The sequence below is a fragment of the Nycticebus coucang genome, chromosome 5, assembly GCF_027406575.1.
Source record: "Nycticebus coucang isolate mNycCou1 chromosome 5, mNycCou1.pri, whole genome shotgun sequence".
NCBI classification, from domain to species: Eukaryota; Metazoa; Chordata; class Mammalia; order Primates; family Lorisidae; genus Nycticebus; species Nycticebus coucang.
Window position 1 is genome coordinate 7,379,017 of NC_069784.1, and position 26,978 is coordinate 7,405,994.

Below are 26,978 nucleotides of genomic sequence, written 5' to 3' on the forward strand. Positions count from 1 at the left end.
AGGCACAGCGCACAAGCAGCCAGAATCACTATACTCAGAGAGGACAAGGCACAGCGCACAAGCAGCCGGAATCACTACTCAGAGAGGACAAGGCACAGCGCACAAGCAGCCGGAATCACTCTACTCAGAGAGGACAAGGCACAGCGCACAAGCAGCCGGAATCACTCTACTCAGAGAGGACAAGGCACAGCGCACAAGCAGCCGGAATCACTCTACTCAGAGAGGACAAGGCACAGCGCACAAGCAGCCGGAATCACTCTACTCAGAGAGGACAAGGCACAGGGCACAAGCAGCCAGAATTACTATACTCAGAGAGGACACGGCACAACACACAAGCAGCCGGAATTAGTATACTCAGAGAGGACAAGACACAGCGCACAAGCAGCGTCTTTTCAGTACTTCCCGCAATAAATAAAATCCGTATTATTTATTCCTTGGGCACCTGAATATGTAAGAATACCTTTTGGAGGTGCGAAGTCAACTTGATTTAAGGTGAATTATGACCAATAAGAGAAACATTCAAACTAAATGTTATATTTTTATAAGATTTATATACAAATCCATACTGTAGCATAGGCTATTTCTTATTTTCAGAGTATTAGTTCAAATTCCTTCAACTAAAAATAATAGCTATCATTTAAGATGATTGTAGGATGTGATCTGGCATTGGGTCATTCTCTCATTTCACTGGGAATTGGATAGGCTAAACCAGTTTTCACAACTGTAACTCTTGTTTTAATCTCTTGAGATCTTTCACAGGCTTTTTGAAAGGCAATCATATTATTAACAAATTCTTCTTCACAGTGTGTTTTATATATTTTTTTAGCCCTAAGAGGAAAAAAAAGTAATAGAATTAGAAGCTTTTCAATTTCTAACATTAATTCATGATAATAATTAGATATCTTGAAAATGAACATATACAATTGGGAAAAATTACTCTATTTGTACAATATTATTATTATCAGTAAATGATATTCCTTTGGGCTTGATATTTATGAGATTTCTATTGACAAGAACTGAGAAAACACATAAACCATGATTTAGATTCCTAAAGAAGCAACTAAAATCAAATCATTGTCAGGATTTGCGTAACTTCTACTGAAAACTAACTAAATCCAAGCTTCTTCTAGGACGCTGTATAGGTTGAATTTATTCACCCAAAATTCATATGTTAAAGTCCTAGCACTGGTGACTATATTTGGTTACAGGGCCTTTAAAAGGTTCTCAGGGCTAAGTCAGGTCATAGGGGTAGGTCCTAATGCAGTATGATTAGCATCAGGGTCCATAGAAGAGGAACAGACACAGGAATGGGACTGGACAGAAGAGCCTAAAAGCCAGCCCGAAATCACACTTCAGTAAGCCTGGGGACACAAAGGGAAGCCACGGAGCAAAGCCTCAGAGAAAGCAGAGTGGCTGATATTTTTTGCTCTTAAACTTCCAACCTCCAGCTCCTGGAGAGCAAGGAGAAGGAAAACAAGAAAGGCTGCAGAGTCAAAGTAAGTTTTGAGTTGACTTTCTAAAAATGTTGATTTTCCAGCCAGAATGTGGGAAGAACATTGTATTGAAGCTGTTTTACACAGCACAAACAGCCAAAACAAAGGCAGAGCGGATGGCACAGCTCGGCACACCCCAAGAACTGATATCACTGTAACTGTTTGAATTACATGGCTTTGGAAGCGAGAACAGAGGAGCAGATAAGCCTGGAGAAACCAGCTAAGCGCAGATCACGGAGGGCTTTATTTACTTTTTGGTACACTCAGATCTGGACTTGAGGAATGGAAGAGAGGCTTAGATCAAAGAAGTCTGCAACTTCCTGACTGTGTGATTTTGGACGAGTTATATATGTTCTATTTCATTTTCTTCATCTTTAAGGAGAAAATTCAATCTATAGGGCTTAATAAAGGACTAAATCAGTTAATACATTTAAATTCTTAGAAAAATGCCTGACATTTAATCATTCCTTTTACTGGATGGATAATAGAGGCATTCATCAGAAGAGAAAATGTACAGAGAGCAAGCAGGTGGGAAGGGAGATCAGAGCTCTGTTTGGATAATGCTGGGCTTGGAAGGTCTGGTTTCTGTGTGGTGATGCTCGACTATGGGAGGTAGAGAAGTGCCCGCTGATAGGAGGGAGCGCAGGTGCTAGAGACATTCTGCTTGTGTTTAAAACGCAGCTTTTGATTTTGGACAAGCTATTTAAGCTCTTCTGCATCATTTTCTACATCTTTATAAGAGGACAATTCAATTCATAAGGTTTATTAAGAAGTAAATAAACTAATACATTTAAAATTCTTAAAGAAGTGCCTGGCACTTAAAAATTACTCAGTGAAAGTCCCTAGTACCTTGAGCTTAGGGGAGCAGCCATGTGTGGACATGGAGCATAGTATAAACCATGGGAAAAGGGATTTTGCACATATAATTAAGGATACTAATTAAGTCTAATAAGTATATTTAAATAACCTCTCTAAAAATTTTATACTGAGGGCAAACTATAATGAGAATTATTATTTAAAAGAATTGGAGGAGACTAGGTGAGGGAAACAGAGGCTGTCTCTGTCCTAGCTTATTAACATTAGGTGGAATAAAGGTTGCCAGGATCCAAAACTGTTGGTGTTAGGTTGTTGGGAGGGTTGTTCTGATGAATTTGGGAGTATCGTGAGTATGGCAAAGTTCAATGAAGAAAAAAGTTTATTAAATCAGGATAAAGACTATAGTGAATAAAGAAGGTAGTACAGGTCAATCAACGACCAAAATGGACAAACAGAAAATGATGTAATTGGTTAAGCACCTCATTTTCTAGATATTCCACGCTGACACTCAACTTTAACATGGACGCCCTGTTCCGACTCCAGCAGTAATATCACCTTCTCAGAGTGCAGAAAGGAATGTCTCAGGGAATCCCTGGCCAACTTTTGTCTGATATATTGATTCTTTCATTCCAAAGACTCTCTTACATTCATGCTTCAATATTACTGTTGGTATTTTATCAACTTTTTAATTAGAGTTTAATGGCTCCCCTTTCTTCCTCATTCTACAGAGCAGGATCAGGGAACTGTGTTCTCAACGATGACTTCATTAGTTATTGAAATTCTTCAGAGTGCTTTTAGGGCAAGTGAATGAAGGTTCAACAGCAGAGAAAGTATCAAAATGGAAAAACTTCTGAAGTCTCTGGAAAGGCTATTTTTTTTTTTCTTTTGGTCACATCTCCTTTCTGTATGTCAATACTCAACGTTTATTTGAAAAAATTTATACTAAAACTCAAAAATGTTTTTTGTGATATACTGCTGGATAAAACCAAAACAGTGCCTTACTACTCCATGCTTCAAGGATAGTATCTTTTCAGGCGCTTATAAAATAATATAATTCAGCTGGCTTATATGAGGATGCTCATTCGACTCTGCATCCTTTACAAGTGATTTATGGCCAGACATTCAATTTACTGTGATGAAAACTAAGCTGATTAAATTACATTGATTTGGACTAGATTTGTATTTTAATATACTAAAATACAACTTTTTCAAAATATATTTTTATTAAAATAAATTATAGGAAATTATGATCAAAAATCTCACACACATTACACAGTCTATATTAAGGAAAATAATTTTAAATTTAGGGAGCTAAAATATGAAATACTTTTTATACTGAAGGAGGTGTTATGTAAAGCACCTCAATACATATATAGCTTAAAATAGCTTATAACTAGAAAAAGGCAAATGATTTTTTCTTATTTCAACTCCTTTCCAGTACAAACTGTTTTTGAAATGATACTATTTAAATAAAAGTGTAGTTATAAAGATCTCTAAGTGTCTCTGTACATGCCTTAAACATATGTATAGACATAATTTGGCCACTTAAAATATCACTAGGATAAAACTTTGGCTAATAAGCTTCAATCTAATATTAGGGGGAAAAAGTGTGAAAAGCTTTCCAATTTTTTTCTCTTTTTGCAGTTTTTGGCCAGGGCTGGGTTTGAACCCGCTACCCCTGGCATATGGAGCCGTTGCTCTACCCCTTTGAGCCACAGGTGCTGCCCCCAAAATCTTTTTTGAGGATGACCGACTGGGGGTTCTGGCTCGTGCACTCTGCAGAGTTATCTGTGCTTCTCAGTCTCTTCAAGCAATTTCCCCAATGTGTAAATTAAGGAACAGGTAAATAATGCAAATGAGTCTTGTATATAGAAATACAAATAAATTTTGTCCAGTTACATTAAAATTGGTTACTTATAAGTAGAGATTGACTGGTTTTGAATCTATTTGTAAATGTATTTTTGCATTCCAGATCACCCAGATATACACACATAGATACAGCGCCATAGTTTATAGGTGCATGTTCTTTGAATTCTCATTTAAACTGCCTATAATATCTCATGGGTTTCTTCATTACTGAGTTAAATAAAATCTTTGGCATGTGCTACTTGTGTATTTATATGGGTCATGGTTTTATGTTATTAAAAATATCCTTGGACAACAAATGAAATTTCAATTTGCTAAATGTTGGTTAAAATATTTTGAGTCCACATTAATTTTCAAAGCTCCCATCTCATCTAGTTTTGTTTAAAATAAAAATAAAAACTTCATCATAGAACAATTTAGAAATGTATGCACTTGTTTGTCCAAAGTGTGTCCATATGATTCTTTTCTGAGATATTTACTTAAAAGAAGCTTTTGTTGTACAACGTATGATTAAAGTGCAGTGTTTCTTACTGATAAGAGTCCAAATGGTCCTTACCATGCAACAAGCTGGTAATCGTGTTCTTATTTCCAAAGCATTTGCCCCTGCAGAGACTCTCCTTCACAAACCTTCTGCTACTGGTACAGCAGAATTTACGATTTCCTTCTCTCCCACCACTCTACCTATTCCAAACTTATCAGCTTCTCTTTCCCTACCTGTAATGGTCTTCCCTCATCTCTCTGCTTTTCCAAATTCTAATCAGCGATTGTACTGATTTATACAATTCAAGTTTTCTTAATAATTCAAATGTACACTTATGTTTCCCACTGTACTGTGTGTTCTTCAAGGATTGAGAATATCTTATTCATCTTCGTATGACAGGGCAGGAGAGAATTGCAACAAATTACAACTTAATGTGTAGTTAAGACTTCTCTCTGTCTCCCTGTGACCCAGAGAGGCCCAGAAGAATCGGAACAAGCAAGCCTTGCTGTGAGGTCATGCCCCCTGTGTCCAATCATGTGTCAACACAAATGTGCCCTCCTAAGCAAACCTAAGCATGAAATGTACAGTTTTCCCTGGGTCTTCGGGTCTTCATCTCTAAAGACTCCAGCATCATGTGCAATTTTTATTAAATTAATCCACTATGCTTTTTCTTGTTAGTCTGTCTTTTACTGCAGGGGTGTCAGCCATGAACCATGCAATGGGTGAGAAAAGAAATCTTGTCCTCCCTCTAGTGTCCCGGCTTACTCTCCCTTATTCATCTGATCTTGTCTCTCGATAGGTCTTGGATTATCGTTGGAGTGCTGTGACTCTGCTGTCTTACTGTCTTATGTCTTATTTCCCACCTAGACTTTCAGTTTCTTGAGCCAAATGATCTTTATTCACTACATCACCTGTGACAGGAATCGTCAAGAAGTAAAAGTGAATTACTACTAGAATGATTTGAATGGAAGGTAAATACTTCTTAGTGGAAATACCAGTGATCACAGAGGGACAAAGAAAAATGTGGGAGACAAATTTATAGCTATGAAATAAGCCCTTGGGCTGTTCTAAGGACGAGTGAAACTATTTTAATAGCTTGGTTAATTATAGTTTTGCTATGAATTTATCGATTCTAATTATCTTCATTGTACCAACATTTATAAAAATATGCATTATTTCTGATTCTAATGGCTTTAGCATTAAGTAAAAATTCCTCAAAAAAAGCTCTTCTCAGTGGCTGTTATCTGACATAAGTGGGCTTATATACAACTATTGCAAATTAAGACGTTTATCTATTTTACTCAGTAATAATTGTTGAATACATTTGTTTACTAAGTACTACGATGGGTATTGACATAAAAATGGACCAAATAATGTTACAAATTCTCCACAAGCTAAGCGTGATGTGATAGGTTTTCTTGTGGTAAGTGTAAGAATTGAGATTTAAATAAAGTGGTATGGAATCACCACAAAATTAAAGGGACTAATTCTGCCTGGAAGAACAGTGGGGATAAATTAAAAGTGAAAATGCCTTTTGATTTTGTTATTAAAGGATGGGTAATAAAAGGATAAATTTTGCCAGTGGTTGGGTAGTTCTTGCACTTGCACTTGCTGGGGGCAAACGCTGTGAAACACAGCCACGTTATCAGGTGTTAGCTGCTTGTGATAAAGGAAAGAGTGTCTTTTCCTTTATATAGGAGCACTACCCTCTCACCAGTTGGAATACCCCCAAGCATTCTGAGTTGCATGGCAACAGAGAGGCTTGTGTTGCACAGTGATACTCAGACAACAGTAAGCTCGTGGGACTGTACTTTCCTTGAGGAGCACATGTTTCAGGGAAAAGTGGGATTATATCATTAGAACCACTGGGATAAGGGGGCACAAAGTAGAGAGTCCTTTCGCCTGTTTGGAGCAGAAAGCGCTGTTAGGGGAGCGCCAAGGAGGCTATAGCAGAGCCCTCAGTGAGACGTGAGATAAATTTAGACTAGATAGAATGGAGCATGGTATCTAAAGGTTAGGAAAGCATTACACGCTGGTAAGGTGGGGGGACTGAGTCGTGAAAGACTAAAGACTGATGGCGAAGCCCTTTATAACAACAACTAGTAATTAGGAAGCAGACTTTGTTGGTTGAGGGAAGGAGGTGGGGAAAGATAGAAGTTAATTGGTCTAATCTTTGGAAATGTATTAGTATATAATTTGTCCTTTAGTTTGTTTGCATTTTTCACAGTAGAATGTGTTATGTTATAAACAAAATAACATTTATTAGATCTCGGTATTCAGCATGCACCATCCATGTAAAATTGACTTAAAACTTACTATTCCATCTAAACTGTACTCACCTGTATTCCTTCATTTGTTTAAGTAAATTCTTTCGATATTTTTCTGCTTTTCGTTTTTGCTGAACAGCCAGTGTTTTCTCTTTCTGGACAGCTTCAATTTCCTTCAATCTGTCACCCGCACGCATTCTTTTGGCCAAAAGAGTGCGCCCATTATTTAAGCTTTGAACTAAGAACCGTTGTGCAGCCTTCTCGGTGTTTTCTTTCAGAAACAGAGCTCTTCTCTCCGTAACTTTTTCAAGGTAGTTCAATTTATCCTTCTGAAGTTGTTGCAAACCATTCCGAACAGTCTCCTTATGTTTTTCAGTTCGTTTTTGTACAGCATATTTTTTATTACTCAAATTTTCTTGAACAGATACGTTATTCCTTTCTTGGGCAATTTGTGCCACAGTTACAGCAATTCCTTTTTGATGACAGAGCCTCTGATTCTTTTGTTCTGTGTAGTATTTATCAATATCCCTCAGTGTTTGGAGTCTCATACCAACTCTGTGTGTTGCAAAAAACTCTTTTCTTCTCGTCTCCAACAGTGTGTCTTTTTTAATAATTGGTTTGGGATGAATCACAGGAGGGGACCGAGCATATGCAGGAAAAAAGTCTTTTTTTTTCTCTTTCACTATTTCAGCATACTTTAATGGACTTGAAGTGTATATAGGTAGTTTGACCACTGATATCCTAAAACTGGTGTCCACTTCTTGATCTTTAATTTCACTTTTAGACTCCTTCTCACCTACATCATATAGCAGACAAATATTACATATTTTACAAGATTGAAACACATTTTATTTCTTGTCCAAATTGTTTTGAAAACTGTATTAATAAAGTTGGTAAGAGCCTGTTATTTATTTTACCAAGAATCATTTTCCAAAGTTCCTTTTCAGCTTGTAATTTAATAGTGATTTTAGAGAAGAAAATCACTATTAAAACATTTTAACACAGAAACACAATGATAAAAGAAAAACTTCAAACTAAAGTTAACGCAGTTAAATTAAGCAAAGAATGATTCATAAAATGGGTAGTGTCCAGAACCAGTGGAGATTAAGAGAGCTCTGCTCCCAAATGTGGATAAGGCGTATTTATAGACAGAAAACAAAAGCAGCTTGATCGGTTACAGTTCAATGCTTGCCTTATTTTGAGTTGGGACAATCAGTGGGCGACTTGTGATTGGTGGAAGTTATGTGTCTATGATGGACTAGGACTCATCTATTTGTTACAAAACTGTAGTCCTGAATCAGAATTTCGTTTTGTTCATATACTAAGTTAAATTACAATTCATTATATAAGGACTCAAAGTACAGAGGTGGCCTTAGGCCAAATTTAAATTAATTTAACAAGTTACTATTAACTCATATTTTCAAAGGGTATTGGAATCAGTTTTACCTTGTATTTCTTTATTCTGGTAGAAATTAACAGTTCCTACAAAAATTGTTTTTCCCTTTTTTGGGCCAAAAAACTAACACTCTCAGCTTCCTTTCTATTATGTGTGACTCTAAGCTAAGTCCTCTCTAGCGGAGGGTGAGCAAAGCGCTTGTGTCATTTCTTATCCACGGCTTTTTAGAAACAATGTGCCTCTTCTTTCTTTTTTGGATCATTACAAACAGGCAAGTATGAAGTCTTTGAAGATGGTGGAACCACAAGATAGAAGGAGCCTGGCTCCCTGAGTCACTGGTTGAAGAATAACTCACAGAACAGAATTATCCATCTTGGACTCTTAGAGAGGCAGAAATATTAAAAATGGCAGTTATGGTTGAGTCAATATATATTTCTGGGTCTACTTCCTACCATAGCCACCCTAATAACTTAACTTGAATCATATGGTTGTTCATATATATATATATATAGAGAGAGAGAGAGAGAGAGAGAGACAAATATAGACAAACTATTGATGAATTCAGGATCATTAGGCAAATAGTGATATAAAATTTATGCTTATCAATCTTAGGGGAAAAAAAGATTCCTAATTCCCTCTACTAATAAAATTACATTCCCACTAGCTCCAGCCTACGTGCATTTTTATCTTCTCTAGTAGAAAAGTCCCTTAATGTTTTTGTGTGCCACACTTGGTGTGAAGGAAGTTAAGATGGGCGTGAAGGGGCTGGGGAGTCCTGTGTCCTAAACAAGCAAGAAGAAAGAAGTAGATAGGCAGGATTTTCATCAGAGGTCATGGGACTATGAATGATAGAAAGTGAGGAAAGTGTGTAGTTAAGCAGGAGATCAAGCCTACCAAGTACAAGGGTATGAAGCTATACTGTCCAGAAGTAAATATGAAAAGTTTGAGTGCAAAGCCAGGTCCCACAAACCCAGAGGGGCAGAAGCCAGTGTCTCAGTGGTTGACTGAACATCATCTCTTTAGCACTTTTAAAAGTCTCCTAATTTCCTTCTCTGCTTTCGGAATCTGTTACAAGACTCACTCACTGCTGTAATACTCATCTTCCTAAATTAAGATTCTAATCATGTCCTGTCTTATACTCAAAGGAAAACAGGGCCTTCATGGTTGCAGGAAAATGTCAACATTTAGTCTAATATATATTACAGAAAAAGAGTGTTATTTTCTTTCCCTGTACATAAATCATATCTTACCACCTTTCATATTTTGCTTATGTTTTCATGTTTTGTCCAGTATGTTTAAATTCTCTCCATTCATTTCTTGGAATGTTATTTTCCTTGATTTTTTAAATTCTCATAATCAGTTTTGTCTTATGGAATTTATCAAATTCCATTTATGTTGAAGCTCTGTGAAGTAGTTCTTAGCTATAGTATTAAGCTAGACATCAATTCCTTAGGAATAGGGGATCTACTGTTTTGGTTATTGATCCTACATTCCTAGATCCTAACCTAGTATTTTGTACAGAGTTGGATTTTAAATGGGGATGAAGTAATTAAATATCATACGCTTAACAAGTTTCTGTGTTGGATGAATGAATGATGATAGAGTTAGAGACATTTATTTTAGGTATCATTATTTTTTTTCTATATTTTGCTTGGAAAATAAGGGGTTGCATAATATCTCCTTAATTCTATTCATACATAAAGTTCAAATAGCTGCATAATTTAGTAATGAGTGAGGAAAATATAGCAAAGTCCTATAAGTCACAACACTCAACATTTGCTGTAAATTAAAACACAGAATAGGCAGGAGGAGTTTTCGACAAACCATTGATGAATTGGGAATCAGGAAGCTTTGCTGCAGCCCTTTTACCTTCCCTACTGCAGTTATCTTGACTTTCTCTTTCGACAGCCTTTCTCTACAGAGTTTAAACAGCCGTAACCACCAAGCCCACCACCAGCACAAGCACCGCCTTTCGCTCTCATTGCTTTTACGTTAATAGATGCAAGGGGCAATCTTTTCTATTCCAATGCTTTCTTAAATTATCAACACCATTTAACACTATCATGTCTTCTTCTTGAACCTTTTTTTTTTTTTTTGGTTCTGTAATGCGACCCTCTCCTGTGTTTTCCTTCACTTTCCTAATTGCTTCTCCTTAATTTTCTTCATACTGTTCTACTTGTAAGTCTTAGGTATTTTTTAAGTATGGTATTTTCAAAGCCAAGCTCTTCTTTGTTGCCAGAAATCTATTTTCTCTAAAATCAGTCCTCCCTGTTTCAGTAAACGACACACATGAGCTCAGTTTTTCCACAGATGTTTTCTCAATAAATCTTTTATATTTTACCTGCAATATGTATTTCTCATCAATTAATCTTTCTTATCTCCTAGTCACCTCTCTAATTCAGGGCTCTGCCAGCTCTTACTTGGGCTACTGCTATGTCTTCTGAGCAAGGATTTCCATTTCTCAGCATACAGATGCTTCACTGCTCACATAGAGATTAAGCCACAGTGTGCTCTTAAAGTTGTGCTCTTAAAGGTCTTATAGATGCCTTTAGGATAAAATTCAAACTCTTTGCCATGGCCTATGAAGACTTGCTTACTTTTTAATTTGTTTTCTACTAGATACAATCTTCCAGCTTCTTATAACCACATTACTATGCTATAGCCATGATGAATGAATTGTGGGGTAATTCTCAGTTTATTCCCAAAATTATTGGGTGCCAGGACCACAAATGATGATAAGACAGCCAAATCCTTTGACAACAGTTTTAAAAATAAAAACTTCAATTTGACTAAGTTGAATATATATATGAGTATTTACCGGGCGGCGCCTGTGGCTCAGTGAGTAGGGCGCCGGCCCCATATGCCGAGGGTGGCGGGTTCGGACCCAGCCCCGGCCAAACTGCAACAGAAAAATAGCCGGGCGTTGTGGCGTGCGCCTGTAGTCCCAGCTGCTCGGGAGGCTGAGGCAAGAGAATCGCGTAAGCCCAGGAGCTGGAGGTTGCTGTGAGCTGTGTGAGGCCACGGCACTCTACCCGAGGGCGGTACAGTGAGACTCTATCTCTACCAAAAAAAAAAAAAAAAAATGAGTATTTACCATTAAAAGGGGTCTTTGGAAAATAAAAACAGTCCTAGCTCTCAAGAATCTTATAGTCAAGTGGAGGAGGAAAATGAGTAAAGCCAATAACTTCAAAGTATTGTGGCAAATGTTAAGATGTAAGTATATACAAGGAACACTGGGACCATTAAGAAAAGACATTTAATACCACCTAGGTCAGGGTGGGAGGTCTTTCGCAAAAATGTTCTGGGGAAGATTCTCTTTGACTGACCTTGAGTCAGGATCCTGAGTGTTCTCCCTAGTTAATCCCTGACCTTAAACTCCATCTGTAGTCTATTTGGCCCAGTTTTACCAAGAAGCCCGTTGGTTAAGCTTGGCAAAAATTTCATACCCTTGATGTTTTGTCAAATTTATCACCCACCACTTGCACATCTTATTATCCTGGCTTGCCTCGATCAAGAATTCTATTGAGTCAGCCTCACAAGAATCCCAGATGTGGGTCAGGAGGACATTGCAGCTATGTTAACAGAACACATGAAGTTTAAGAGCACATTAGGGAAATAAAATGGTTCTCTTGATTGCCTTTACTCTGAAGTGATAATTTTCATTTTTCCTCCCAGTTCCATGGGAAGCCTGAGCACATCCCTCCCACATAGCTGCACGGGAAGCAGGGCAGCCCAGGGGGACACACGGAATACACGGTACCAGTGCTGAGAATTACAAAGTACATGCAAGTAGACGAGACTTAAATGTTGCCTTCTCTCTGCTCTTGGTAGTGAAAATATTTTAAATATTCTAAAAAGCCATTTGAACTATTATATAGCTATAAAAACAAAAGAAATTTTGGGTTGTTTGCATGTTTGCTTTCCATTTTAAGTCTGGTAGCCAATATTTCTACTTCTGTATGCATGAGTATGCGCTAATTGCTCAGCCAAAGTAATTTAGCTGATACTATTTTATATCCCAGACTAAAATTCAGTCATTTTAGCAAACAATTTAGGAGAATAGAAGGAAAAAGAGCACTGTTAAAATTGTGTAAAGCACAAGTGGCTTGAAATCAGCAAGATATGATAAATTGGATGAATTTGGAAGAAAATGTTGGAGGCAGAAAATGTAATGTGTTTCAGAGGAAACCATAAAATCTCCTCCGGAGTCTTCATTTCAGACATAAGTGGATTTGGAGCAAGAAAAAGTATATAATGGAGGTAAAATAACTAAAGATTGTATAAATCTGATCACAGGCACTTTGATATAATGACCCTCAAATAATTAACCCTCTGACCTTATATTCTGAATAGGAAGTAGCAGTTTTGTTCTCAGAAGTGTCTTTTATGTAACAACGGCTCTTTCTATAAAGGATTTGAATTTACTTCTTCATAACTATTTGAAATATAAATGGCATTCTAGAATAACTACAGAAGATTGGCCCATCCTATGGCTATACTTACTATAAATGGTTAAAATGATTAACATAACATACACTTTTAGGGTGCCAGTGTCAATCTGGTATGCTATAGCCTTTCAGTGTAAAATAAAAAATGTGTGTGCTTAATTTCTAACGCCAGTACAACCTCTTAAATGCTAATATGGAATAGATATTCATGAAGTCTGGTGTTACTTTAAAGTGTCTGAATTGCAGTGTCATTCTCATAGAGAAAAATAAAATATTTGTTTAGGAAGTATAGAATAAAAACAAAAAAGAATAATAGCTTTAACTTACATTAGAGAGGATAAAGTATCTGTTATTATAAGATAGCTAATTAGCAAAATAGGATTTTGATAATATTTACAACAAAGCAATCAGCATCTCATCGCATAAAATTCAGCTGATTTGATAATGTAAATGAGGCAATATGATACCTATCCTTACTCACAAGTTATTAGCAGATGCTTAAGAATTTTAAATTTCATATTCTTACAGAAGTTCCACTGAAACATATAATATCGTCATTACACTAATATGCAAGTTCTGTGAGGCTTTGTATGCCCTGTGTAATTGAATTTTGAGTGCCTGGAGTGCCTAAAAATATATACAGTAATAACTTAAAATGTGATAAAAATAAATCTTAGTATAATAAAATACTCTCTGAATTTCAAAATCTGTTGGAGGGGTGCAAGAAGTTACAGTATCTGCCCAGTAATCCATTCATTTTGCAAATGAGTTGATAGCCCTGGGGAAAAGAAAGCAGGAAGGTGAACTAATCTAATCTCCTTGTCAACTGGAATGCCAGAAAAAAAATGAACAAGTGATATGTTCTAGAAGGAAGAGACCTTACCTATTGAATACCTTTAGTAGAATAGTCGCTGGCTAAAGGATCACTTACATAAAATAAACCCAGAGTCTATGAGGTGTACTCTCTGGAGAATGCCATATGAAGTACATAATCCTCCAGAATATAAAATGAAAGTGCACTGTCTCATCATAATGTAAACTCTTGCTTTTTGGTGATGCAAACTCATAAACCTTCCTAGAGACTCGCTTGATTTTCTGGGCTAGAAGCGCACATCCTTCAAGGAAAGAGAAGATGTAGAGAACCACTCTTGATGTCCTAGATCTCTCCCCGCTTCACTTGAGTCTCTTAATTGCATCCTTTAAATTATTGTGTGCATCTAACATGGAAATACAATTATTTAAAAGTGGCCTGTAGATGAGAAAAAGTGAATCTGTACATAATTGTGTAAGCATGTATCATTTAGGTTGGGACATGTTCAAGACCAAGGCACTATCATACAACGGGATAACAGGCATTAACTGATGTTAAAGTTGAGACTTTGCTGGGCAAAACTGGGACATAGAGTCACGGCACACAAGACATCGGTCTCCTTCATTAGTATATTTGCTTATCTATTTTAAAAGTTTTGCCAAATTTGAATGTCTAGGTGAGAAAATGAGTGGGAAAAGATGGTCCCATATAGGAGTTGCAATACTCAGAAATACAGTAATTATTCTGGCAGACTTTATATTTATAATATAAGGATTATAAAATATATAACATAATTATGTTATTTATAATGAAATATTATTAAATTATACATTAATCTTGTGGATATTTGGACTATTTATATTTAGCTACACAAATGTTAGTATTTAAGAATGATATCTTAAAGTTGGAATTATTTTAACAGGTGGTATGAATAGCATTCAGATTAACTCTAGCTGTCAGAAACATTAAACATGTCATATTTCTCAAATGCATCTTATACAATGCCTAATGTTTGAGAGTTCCTCAAGGGATAAAGATATGATATCATCAATATGTAATTGATGATATTAAAACTTCTTTCTTGGAGATTTTAAAGGTATCATAAAATCTTGTATATTATGGGATTATGTTATCCCTGTTTCTATCAAATACTTTCAGGACTGTGGATAGAGATTATGTGGTTCCATGAACCCCTTAAAATTTATAATTAAAATTCATTTGGGCTCAGCGCCCAGACCTTAGTGAGTAGGGTGCTGGCCACATACACCAAGGCTGGTAGGTTCGAGCCCGGCCCGGGCCTACTGAACAACAATGACAATGCAACCAAAAAACAGACGGGTGTTGTGGCAGGTGCCTATAGTCCCAGCTACTTGGAAAGCTGAGGCAATAGTATTGCTTAAGCCCAAAAGTTTCAGGTTGCTGTGAGCTGTGATGCCACAGCACTCTACCGAGGGTGACATAGTGAGACTCTGTCGCAAAAAAAAAAAAAAAAAAAACTTAATTTGTGTTCATATATGCATTTTTTGAAATGCAAAGAGGTTAATATTTTTTATTAGATTCTTAAATTTCTTCAGATTTGGATTTGTGACCAATGGAAAAAAAAATTAACAGTCAGTATTCAAGAGGAACAGTATCTAGGGGATAGGTCTGCAGGGAGATGACCCATATCGTGAGGCAGTAATTATTCACATTTGTGCTCTGATTAATGAAGAAATTCCTGGCCTAGTTTGAACTAGTTGTGTATTAGCAGACTATAATATAAAGAAGAAATATTAGCTTATAGACATCTACTCAAATTTCCTGCACCGTGAAGGGAGGAGTAATTGCCTACCCAACTTTATCACTCTCCCTCCCTTTTTTACCAAAGATATATTGTAAATTTTAGAATATCCATATTTAATTTGTGTATAAAGTATTGTTTATTCCAAAATCCTGACCATAATGTTCTTTTATACTTTATATGTAGCTAATTAATTTTCAAAGTAAAAATATAATAAAATATTTATAACACTAAAAATATCTTTGGATGATAGTGTAGGATTTCTTTACTCAGAAAGTTGATGTCTTCTTTTCATTGCTTAAAATTATTTTAAATATAGAGATTTTATACTTTAAAATGAATCCCATGAGTTAAATATTGGCAGTGTTTTCACTTCTCCAATATGGTTCCCATCTCTGTCACTTTGTTGAATTTGCCCGTCAGGGTCAGCTTCTATAGAATGTTCCACATTCTATAAATAGTATTTTTTTTTATCATATATCAAGATATTTTAGCCACTATTCAACAGAGTTTAACAGTCCACTATTTTAAAAAATTAAATTAGTTTTAGAAAATTAGTACATGAATTTATTTTTAAAAGTCAAGCAGCATTATGAATCATAAAATTAAAAATAAAAAAATTTCTCATACTAAAATAAAAACAAGAGATCAATGCTAAGAAGTCTTGATCAAAAATAATACACACACACACACACATATATATATGTATTTTTTTTTTTTTTTTTGCAGTTTTTGGCCAGGGCTGGGTTTGAACCCACCATCTCCGGTATATGGGGCCGGTACCCTACTCCTATGAGCCACAGGCGCCGCCTCAAAATAGCATACATATTTTTAACCATACAACTAGATGTAAAAATTTACAACACTGAAAATAGATATTTTATTAAAAATATTGGCAAATCTTATTTGGAAGACATGTATTTTTCACACACACATATATATTCATTAATATATTTATTTTCTTTATAATAATTATTTAATTAAAAAAGAATATATTTACTTCCTATGTATCTCCACATAGATGCACCCCAAACCACCTCGTATACCTCAATGTGCCATACAAACTTTATCATCTTTATACATACCCTCATTTGACAAGGGTAGAGAACATTGATTTATAAGCTTGCTGAACAGCTGTCTGTCCTGTTCATTACTGTATCCTTGGTGCATACAGGTGAGCAATAAATACTTTTTGGAAAAATCAATGAATAAAACTCTGAAAGTTTATCAAATAAGCTGGTAAGATTTCCTTAAATTTTTCTTAAAATGTAAGAACAAAAGATGGCTCATGCCTGTAATCTCAGCACTTTGGGAGGCCAAGGTGGGAAGATAACTTGAGTCTGAGACTTTAAGACCAGCCTGGGCATAATAGTAAGACTCCCTTCTCTACAAAAAAAGAAAAATATAATAGGAAAATTTTAACACCAATACAGCTGATATAGTTACAATAATATCAGAAAAATAGAATATAGTGAGAAAGCATTGCTAGGGATTAAGATGATAAATATTAATGATAAAAGTATTAATTCAACAAGGATATGAAACAATTACAATCATTTAAGCCCTTAAAATCACATCAAATGTAGAAAACAAAATCTGATAGACTTGGAGAGAAACAAACAAATCCACAGTTTATATAGTGAAATTTTCAACATATCAGGCTCATTTCTTAACCAACAATTAGAGAATTCATCTGTTTGAAAATGTGAAGACAAAATTAAAAATGATTCTTCTTATGCAAATTAAGAAATTTGAAAGAGGCTATTTCTTATGGGACTCTTGCCTCTTTTTCTTCCCAATCCTACCAGTATTGATCACCTTTGAATTTAGTGGAAATAGGTAAGGAATCCAGAAACGGTTTGTATGTCTAACACACTATTATTTAGTACGAACACCTAAACGGTAGAAGAAAGACTGCCAAACCTCCAAATCTTCCAAACTAAAGTTTCTTGAGCCCATAACTAGGAGCAGTCAAAGAAAAGAAATTATACTGAACATTCTGAAAGGTAAAATTTTTTGTTGAAGGAAAGAGAGTTACATCCAAGAGTAAAAGGCATTTTTCACTCTATATAATTTTGAATATGTGCAACTATGCAAAAATTGGTAAAAATAATTAATCTTAAATAGAAAAATGAGAGAATTAAAAAGTAACAAAAGATGTAAGAAGGGCTCAACTACAACTTGAACTTTACCTAAGAAATACAAACAATGCAACCTAATCATTTGTACCCTCATATTTATCTGAAATGTTAAAAAAGAAAAAAAGGGAAAAAAAGCAAAAAGTAACAGACCTTATTAATCAGGGAAAGATAAAAAAGTGACTCTCAATACTGAATTCACAAAAACTCATGCCAAATGAAAGTAATCTGTTCAAGTAATATAAGTACAGCTTTTGGCTGCTATTAAAATAATCACTTTGTTAAAATGTGTATAAGTTAATTGGCTACGATTTAAATTAAAGAAGTACAGAAAAATGGTAAGCCAATTTTATTATAATTATTCTAATTATGATGACTTTGGATAAGTAAAATACCCTGCACTTCCCATGGCTTTTTAAATTTAATATAGGAAATTTAAAATTAAACTCAGGAAAGAGTATAATTTTATATAAAATGTGTGGTTCCACTATTTTGTAGACAGACAAAGGGAATGGAAGGTTTATTAAATTTTATGAATTTAGGTATCTTAACCTAACATAACCATATTCCCATTCACAAGCCTTGATTATTACCAAGTAATGCATTTCTAGTCCTCTGGAGATGTGCTGCTGAAGTAGAAAGGCCACCACTTGACTGTGAGTCAAGAAACACATCCAGAAAATGGTGCCAGCTTTGGCACTTTTGGATTAGGTGACCTTGGATAAATTGGCTATCTAAATTCATTTTTCTCATCTTAAAACAAAAATAGTAAATTAATGTTACAACAGGGCATTATTTAGCACTGGGATGGCCAACACCTTTTAATTTCCATTACCCATTTGATGTTGAGGGGTGGAGGAAAGTCAGTCAGCACTCAGCACAGCTACAAGTGACATTTTCCAAGGGTCTCGGCATCCCTCACTTGGAAGAGGAGGTACCTCAAAACTCCCTACTGTCCCCTTCTCTATTTCTCTTTTCCTTACACTTGTCCTGTGCCCACATATGTAAAACAAATTGTGGGCACACGTTAATTCAATTTAAAAGATCAATAGAGAGGTCAAGTAATATATGTTTTTTTTCTTCTGCTCCCTACTCATACCCCAATACCATTATCAAAAACATTTTTTTAATTTCAATAGACAATAAAAAAGAAAGTCGGAACATAGCAGTGACATCAAAAACACATTTGGAAGCTTTAAGTAGGTGAATGAAAAGTAATTAAGAACAGACATAGAAATTTAACATTTAAGATTTGCTGTGGGCCAGCAGAGAAGAAAGCTATGCTCAATGTAAATGCAAAAGTAGGAATTGGAAGCTGGTTGAAACCGTTGTTTGAAAAGCATAATTAAATGAACTGATCCTCTGAGCAACCTCACACACAGAAGACTCTTCCACCCTTTTGCCATGACAGGAAACTAATGTCTCACCCTCCTCAAAGGTCAAACCAGACCAGTTCTAAATCCAGGGAATTTAGACTCATCTGAAGATAAAAGAGGGCAAAGTATCTGACTACAATTAGGAAAGCAAAATTAAAGCCTTTTCTATCAAATTTTGCTGAGAATGTTGGCTGTTTCTTAAATCTCACAGGCAAGAACATTAGAGAAATCTTTTTTTGGAAAGAAACCTCAGATTTCATCAAAATACATTTATAAATACAATTTTTAAAAGTATATGTGTATATATATGTATGTATACTAACCTTTTTGAATGAGATGTCTTGATTTTGGGGATTTCATGCCAATATCCTTGGTTTTTAATTCATATAAAATAGAGGGTACATGTTTTATGTACTCACTATAATTTTTGAAGTCAACAGGAGGATATACATTCTGCAAAGACAAAATACAAGCAATGACAATGATAATATCTCACATATTTTAGAGTTCTCAAGGAGCTCTCACATGCATCATACATTTTCAAGACTGATTTTGAACAAAAACCTGTAAGGCAAGCAGAGTTAAAAACAAAATTGAAAGAGCTCCACCATGTATAATTTTGATAAACTGTCCTTCTATCAACAGTTCATCACGTACCTCGGCCAATACTACAAGGAAGATTGAAAGGAAGTGGACCTGCCAGGTGTGCACCGCGACAAAGGGAGCAAGGGAGGAGGAGAAAGAAGAAATAAAAAAAAAATTTTAAAAAAGCAGGAGAGTGTTGCCCAGAGAGTCTGAAGGAAGATTCAGGTAAGAAAGGAAGAAATACAATTATTTCACAGACCACTAAAAGGCAGTAATAAAAGAAAAAAAAAAAAAAAAAAAAAAACAAGAGGGGCAGTAACATAACATGAAAAGGGAGGGAGAAAAGCGACCAGAATGATCACAGACCTTAGAAGTACAAACGGATCAGACACGTGTGGGAGGAGTAACAGGTTAAATCCTAAAGAGGAGCTTCACGGAGAATGGGGGCACCAGCAAATGGAAATCGTGATGTCCGTAAACTGGCTGGGATGCTTTAACAATACAGTGTTATCTGTCTTCTCCTCACAGTCCCTCCAGAACCTTTACAGAGGCATCACCAGATTGCCAGGGATCTGGACTCTTTCAAAAGTCTTTTATCATCCCCATCTTTCTTTTTCTAATCATTTTTTAATTAAATCATAGCTGTGTACATTAATGACATCATGGGGCACCATACACTGGTTTTATAGACCGTTTGACACATTTTCATCACACTGGTTAACATAGCCTTCCTAGCATTTTCTTAGTTATTGTGTTAAGACATTTACATTCTACATTTACTAAGTTTCACATATACCCTTGTAAGATGCACTGCAGGTGTAATTCCACCAATCACCCTCCCGCCGCCCCCCTCCCACCTATTCTTAGGTTATAACTGGGTTAAAGCTTTCATGTGAAAGCCATAAATTAATTTCATAGTAGGGCTGAGTACATCGGATACTTTTTCTTCCATTCTTGAAATACTTTACTAAGAAGAATATGTTCCAGCTCCATCCATGTAAACATGAAAGAGGTAAAGTCTCCATCTTTCTTTAAGGCTGCATAATATTCCACGGTGTACATATACCACAATTTATTGATCCATTTGTGGATCGATGAGCACTTGGGCGTTTTCCATAACTTAGCAATTATGAATTGGGCTGCAATAAACATTCTGGTACAAATATCTTGTTATGATGTGATTTTTGGTTTTCTGGGGATATGCCTAGTAGAGTAATTATAGGATTGAATGGCAGGTCTATTTTTAGATCTCTAAGTGTTCATCCCCATCTTATCGCATCTAGATTCTGCTCTTGAACTCTTCTAATGAGTCAACTTAAGTCCTAGAGCTCCAAACACAGTATCTGCATTTCCATGAGGAAGATGGAGGGAAGGTGAAATGGCAAAAGGGCACAAACCATGTGTCCTTAGGAGCCTTCACTGAGGTTCTTCAAATGACTTTTCTTTATATCTCATTGGCCTCCCAAAGCTACAAAGGGGAGCAGTGGAAATGTGGCCTTTTTCTTGGTATTTTGCTGCCTGGCATAAAATTGGAGGCCTATTACCAATAAAGAAGAAAAGGTTAGATATTTGTAGGCCACCAATAGTCTCTGGCACAGAAAAAAATCAGAACCTTAGAAGGGGATATGTGTTTGGATATTGAAAAAAAATTCTAGGATATTGTGCTTTCCTTGGTGAGAAACACTGATCTAAATTCTGAAGACTCACAAATATTTATCTATTTAGATAGATATTCATCTATTTAATAAATAAATATTTATTTATTAGATAGATATTCTTTCTGAGATGTTTGCTTTTATATGTTTGTTTATGGGACACTGAGATAATGTTTTCCATTATTTTTAACTCATGAAAGATTTAACTCATTTAATAATCATAACAACTGTTCTTTCACCTTAGAAAATCTCACAAACATCTCACACTCAAGAAAATTAAAGTCCTATTTCCCCCTCTAAATCGACAAGTATTTAATTCCTAGTTTTGGTGAATGGCATCACCTTCATGCAAGGAGAGAAAATTCAGATAAACTCTCTGGAACATGACAACTGATAGAATTTTGAAATAGAGAATTCATCCGCACATTCCCCCTACTATTTTGACCAGTCCATTTGTTCAAACCTCCATTATTCTATGGTAGAGAAAAGACATTGGATTTTGTGTGCTGGTTCCCTGTATTTACAATGTTCATCCCAAATTCATCACACGACACAGATATATTTAATTAAATATCCTAAAGTTTCTAACTTTTAAATTTCATATGTAATATTTTCTACTTCACTTACTGAAAACAAGTTGTTTCTATGCTTTAACTCATAGTGCAAGGAGTTTTTAGAGCTTATTACATGTATGAGGTATGATTAGGTCCTGGAAAGAATCTCAGCTTTCATTCTTTACTTAAAGAATCCTTCACTCATTAACTCTTACATTGACTATTTCTTTTCCATTTGTTATTTGACGAAACACTAAATTTTGCTATAAATTCAAATAAGTAGGTACTTTTGAACTCATATATTCTCTTTATATTTAGAAAGTCTCTTACTTTTGCCAAGAAGAATTATAATTTAATAACTCACAGTATCAAAGCATATTATCAAAATATGACATAATTTTAAATAATGTCTCTATTTTCATTTAAACTCAATTCCTTCTATTGAACAAATATGACAAAAATAATGCAGAACGCTATTTTGTAATCAAATTCATAACAACTCCAATGCTTTTTCAACTTCAAATTCTTCTGTCAATTCTTTTATCTTCCTACTAGTAAGAATTTTGCTCTGTTTGGGTAACTTCCTTCTGTCTCTCCAACAATGTAATTTTTCACACGTTAAAAATCACTTCTAACTTCATTTGAACCATAGAAATGGACCATTTCATTCTTCTATATGTCACACATTTATCCTACTCATGATAATCACTATACACTCAGTGATCTTGTTTCAACTAGTACTTATTCCTTTACATTGACTTGAAAGAATAAGAAAACCAAAAGAAGTATATAGGTCAAATACAAGATTTCCAATTATTATCACAAATGAAGTTAATTGACAGAATCATGAAATTAAGTGGATAGCTAGCTAGTTTCTTTCAGAAGTTTTGTTAGCACTTTCATTTATTTTTCTCCATGCATCCACCTATAATTGTGTGTCAGCTTTTACAACAATTTTTCCATCCTTGACTTTATAAAAGAAGAATCCATGACGAGGGGTACGTATGTGGCAGTGGAAAAGATTGATAGGAAGATGACCAAAAAGTCTAAAAAAGCTCTAAAGGTTGTGTGTATTTTTTGACTGATTTTGAAAGATCATGAAAAAGGAAACATTATCAAAAGACAGGGAGTGATCTAGTAAAGATCTTGTTTCCTGTAACAGAAAGTATGTTCCATTCACTATAGTATCTTACACTTAACACTGGTCCAATCTTCAATACTTGTCGAAAAAATTTTAAGGGTGTTTGGTAGCATTTAGCAAAGGAAAAATTGATCAAGGAACAGTATAACTTGACAACAAACTTATTACATTAGATACAATTTCATTTTTAACAAGGTCAAATTAATTGAATTTCAGATATCCTTGGTATGATAAATCTCCATTCAGGAATATGTCTGATAAAATCTGATAGCACAGAAATACAAAAAGATCACCAGAGACTACTATGAACAATTCAACATAGCAACAATAAGTATTGAGATTGAATTAGTAATAAAAGTCTTTCAATAAAAAATCCCATGCGTAGACAGATTGACTAGACATACATAAAGGAACTTGACCAATCCCACTGAAACTGTTTCCAAAAATAGAGAAGCAGGGATCCCTTTCTAACCCATTCTATGAAGCCCTGATAACAAAGTCAGGCAAGAAGGCAACAAAAAAACACAACAATATCGCTGATAAATACACATGCAAAAAGCCTCAACCAAAGACTAGTAAACTGAATTCAATGGCTCCTAAAATAGATAACACCCCATCATCACATGAGTTTTATTCCAGGGATACAAGGCTGGTTCAGTGTGTGAAAATCAATAAACATAATCCACCACATAAAGAGAATTAAAAAAACAAAAACAACATGATCATCTCAATAAATGCAAAAAAAAAAAAAAAGTATTTGATAAAATTCAGGATCCCATCTTAAGAAGAAAATTTCCACAAATAGACATGCAAAGGATATAGCTCAAAGTAATAAAGCCATATAAAACAAACCCGTGACCAACATCCCACTTCACAGGGAAAACTGACAGCACTGCTATGAAGAACCGGAACATGCCAGGATGCTCACTTTCCTCATGCCCGGTCAGTATGCTGGAAAGGAAGGAAGGAAGGAAGGAAGGGAGGGAGGGAGGGAAAGAAAGAAAGGACATCCACATTGGCAAAGGTGAAGTCAGACATTGCTCTGTTCACTGATACATGATCGTACACCAAGAAAACTCTGAATACACCTAAAAAAACCCTCTCGGATTTGATAAATGAATTCAGTAAAGTTTCAGGATACAAAATTAATGTAGAAAGTCAGTAGCATTTATATACACTAATAATACTAATAATGATCAGGCCAAAAACCAAATCAAGAAGTCAATCTCAGTTACAATAGCTACAGAAAAACAAAGCAAAACAAAACAAAAAACAACTAGGGATACAAGAAAAACTATGAGAAATTGTTGCAAAAAGTATAGATAACACATATGGTAAAACATCCCATGCTTATGGATTAGAAAAATTAAAATTGTTGAAATGACCATACTGCCCAAAGTAATCTACAGATTGAATGCAATTTCTATCATAACATTTATACAGTTAGAAAAAAAAATCCTAAATTTCATATGGAATGAAAAAATAAAAAGCTGAAATGGACAAATCAATCCCAAGGAAAAAGAACAAATCTGAAAGTGCCTCATCGCCTGATCTCAAATTACAGCATAATGTTATGGTAGCCAAATGAGTGTGAATTTGGTATAAAAATAGACACATAGATCAATGTAACAGAATAGAGAGCTATGAATAAACTCACATACCCACAGCCAACCAATTCAACAAAGTCAACAAAAACATACGTTAGGAAAATAACTTCTTTTTTTCCCGAACAAATGATGTTTGGAAAACTGGATAGCCATATGCAGAAGAATAAAACTGGACCCTATCCCTCACCATATAAAAAAATTAACTCAAGATGGATTAAAGTTACCCAAAATTATAAAAACTCTGAGAATAAAAAACCTAGGAAAATCTCTTCTGGACATTGACCCAGGAAAAGAATGCGTAACTAAGACCCCCAAAGCAAATGCAACAAAAGCAAACAAACTGGACTTAATTAAATTAAAACGTTTCTGCACAGAAAAAAAAAGTGAATCGTAAGAGAACCTCAGCATTGTGCACGATAAGAGAATGTGTCCGTATTTCAGGGTTCTACATTTTATCTGTAAAATGTGACTTTTTTTTTTTATCACAACAAAAGTAAAATGTTGCTTTGTACCTGGTGTCTTTTATTAAGAATTTACTCCCCCCATTTCTCACAAAGAATAACAGTTGGGAGTCATTGTCACAATATGATAGAAATGTTAGCAACCAGATTCACGTAAGGACTAAGTGGTCCTCATGAATTGCTCAAGACTCTGTACTGCTCACGTTACACCCCATCCTCTCTGTAGTTTGCCGGGTAGCAGAGGGGGTTAAGCCGAATAGTTTCTGACAATAGCTGGGAAGGCTTTTTTCTTGAGTAACAGTGGAATTCACATAATTGGGAATGAAGATTTAAAAGTTGGAACTAAGATTGAGAAGATGGAGAGTCTGTAGAAGGGCTGTTAAAAATGTAAATCTTGCTTACATTATTTGTGGAGGCTCAAACTTGTGAAGGTTAAATACCATAATTTTTCCATGTGTTCTGCATTTTGATTCTGAAAAGAAAGCTGGCTTTGCCCATTTCTTATTTCTTATAAAAAAAACTTGTAAACCCAAAAATATAAAAAATAAAAAAAATTAAAAAATAATTGAAAAATAATTAACAACGTAGACAACCTATAGAATGAGAGAAAATGTCACAAACAATTCATTTAAAAAAGGCCTAATATCCAATCTATAAGGATCTCAAACAACAAGAAAACAACAAATAATTCATTAAAAACCGGGCAAAGGACATAACCAGACATTTTTCAAAATTAGACATTAAAATTGCCACCCTATGGAAAAAAATCACTAAACACCAGAGAAGTGCAAATTAGAACTACAGGGAGATACCTTCTTACTCCTTTCGGACATTATTATTAAAAAGTAAAAAATAACAGATGTTGTTGAGAATGTAGAGAAAAGGGAATGATTCTATAGTGTTGGTGAGATTCTATAGTGTTAAAACCAGTACAATGACTCTGGAAAACAGTATGGAGATGTCTCCTGGAACCAAAAATAGAATTACCATTGATCCAGTAATTCTACTACTGGATATCTGCCCAAAGAAAATAAAAATGATTGTATCAAAAGATATCTGCACATGTGTACTTTTGGCACCACTGTTTACAACAGCAAAGATACGCAGTCAACCTAGTGTCCATCCACAGATGCCTAGATAAAGAAAATGTGGTACGTGTACACACACAGGAATACTACTGAGCCACACACACATGCACTAGAACACAACTCAGCCATGCACACACACACACAGGAATACAACTCAGCTATAAACACACACACACACACAGGAATACAACTTAGCTATAAACACACACACTAGAACACAACTCAGCCATACACACACACACAGAGAGGAATACTACTCAGTTATACACACACACACACAGGAATACTACTCAGTTATACACACACACACACACACAGGAATACAATTCAGCTATAAACACACATACTAGAATACTACTCAGCCACACACACACACACACACACAACCTGGTTCACACGACCTGGTACACACACGTACACACGACTGTTTCACACACACACACACATACACACATATACATGACCTGGTACACAGACACACACACATACTGGAATACAACTCAGCCATACACACACACACACACAGGAATACTACTCAGCCATTAAAAACAATGAAATCAGGTCATTTCAGCAACATGAATAAAATCGGAGGCCATAATCTTATGTAAAATGACTCAGACACAGGAAGCCCTATGCCTCACATTCTCACGCATAGTGAGAGCTAAATAACGTAGAGGGGATGCAGAAGGGGGGAGGAGGAGAGTGGGTTGAGGGTTGAGAATTTACTTGACAGGTGCAAGGTTGTCGAATATTTGGGTAATGGCTACACTCAAAGCCAAGATGTCACTGCTATGCAATATATCCATTTAACAAAAGTGCACTTGTACCCCCTCTCTATTAAAAAATACATGGAAAAACCGAAAAATAAAAAAATGCTTATTTTAATTTATTTAATTAATTAATATAAAACAACCAAAGAAAATACTATAAACCCTTATTTAGACAGGAATAATGTTACTGAAAAGCAAAATAAATAGAAACATGACTAAAAATACCCTATTTTGGGCTGAATATC

The 26,978-nt window shown here is 35.3% G+C and overlaps 1 protein-coding gene across 1 annotated transcript in view; it reads right to left on the reverse strand.

Moving 5' to 3' along the window:
• Positions 1–591: 591 nt before the first annotated feature.
• Positions 592–26,978, reverse strand: part of LRRIQ3 (leucine rich repeats and IQ motif containing 3) — an 80,087-nt gene continuing 53,700 nt past the window's right edge. Inside the window, exons 6-8 of the mRNA XM_053592764.1 lie at positions 19,196–19,325; positions 6,996–7,719; positions 592–828 (exon numbers count right to left, since the gene is read on the reverse strand). Coding sequence (XP_053448739.1) covers positions 672–828; positions 6,996–7,719; positions 19,196–19,325 — 1,011 coding nt within the window. The 3' untranslated portion in view covers positions 592–671. The remainder of the gene's footprint in view (positions 829–6,995; positions 7,720–19,195; positions 19,326–26,978) is intronic.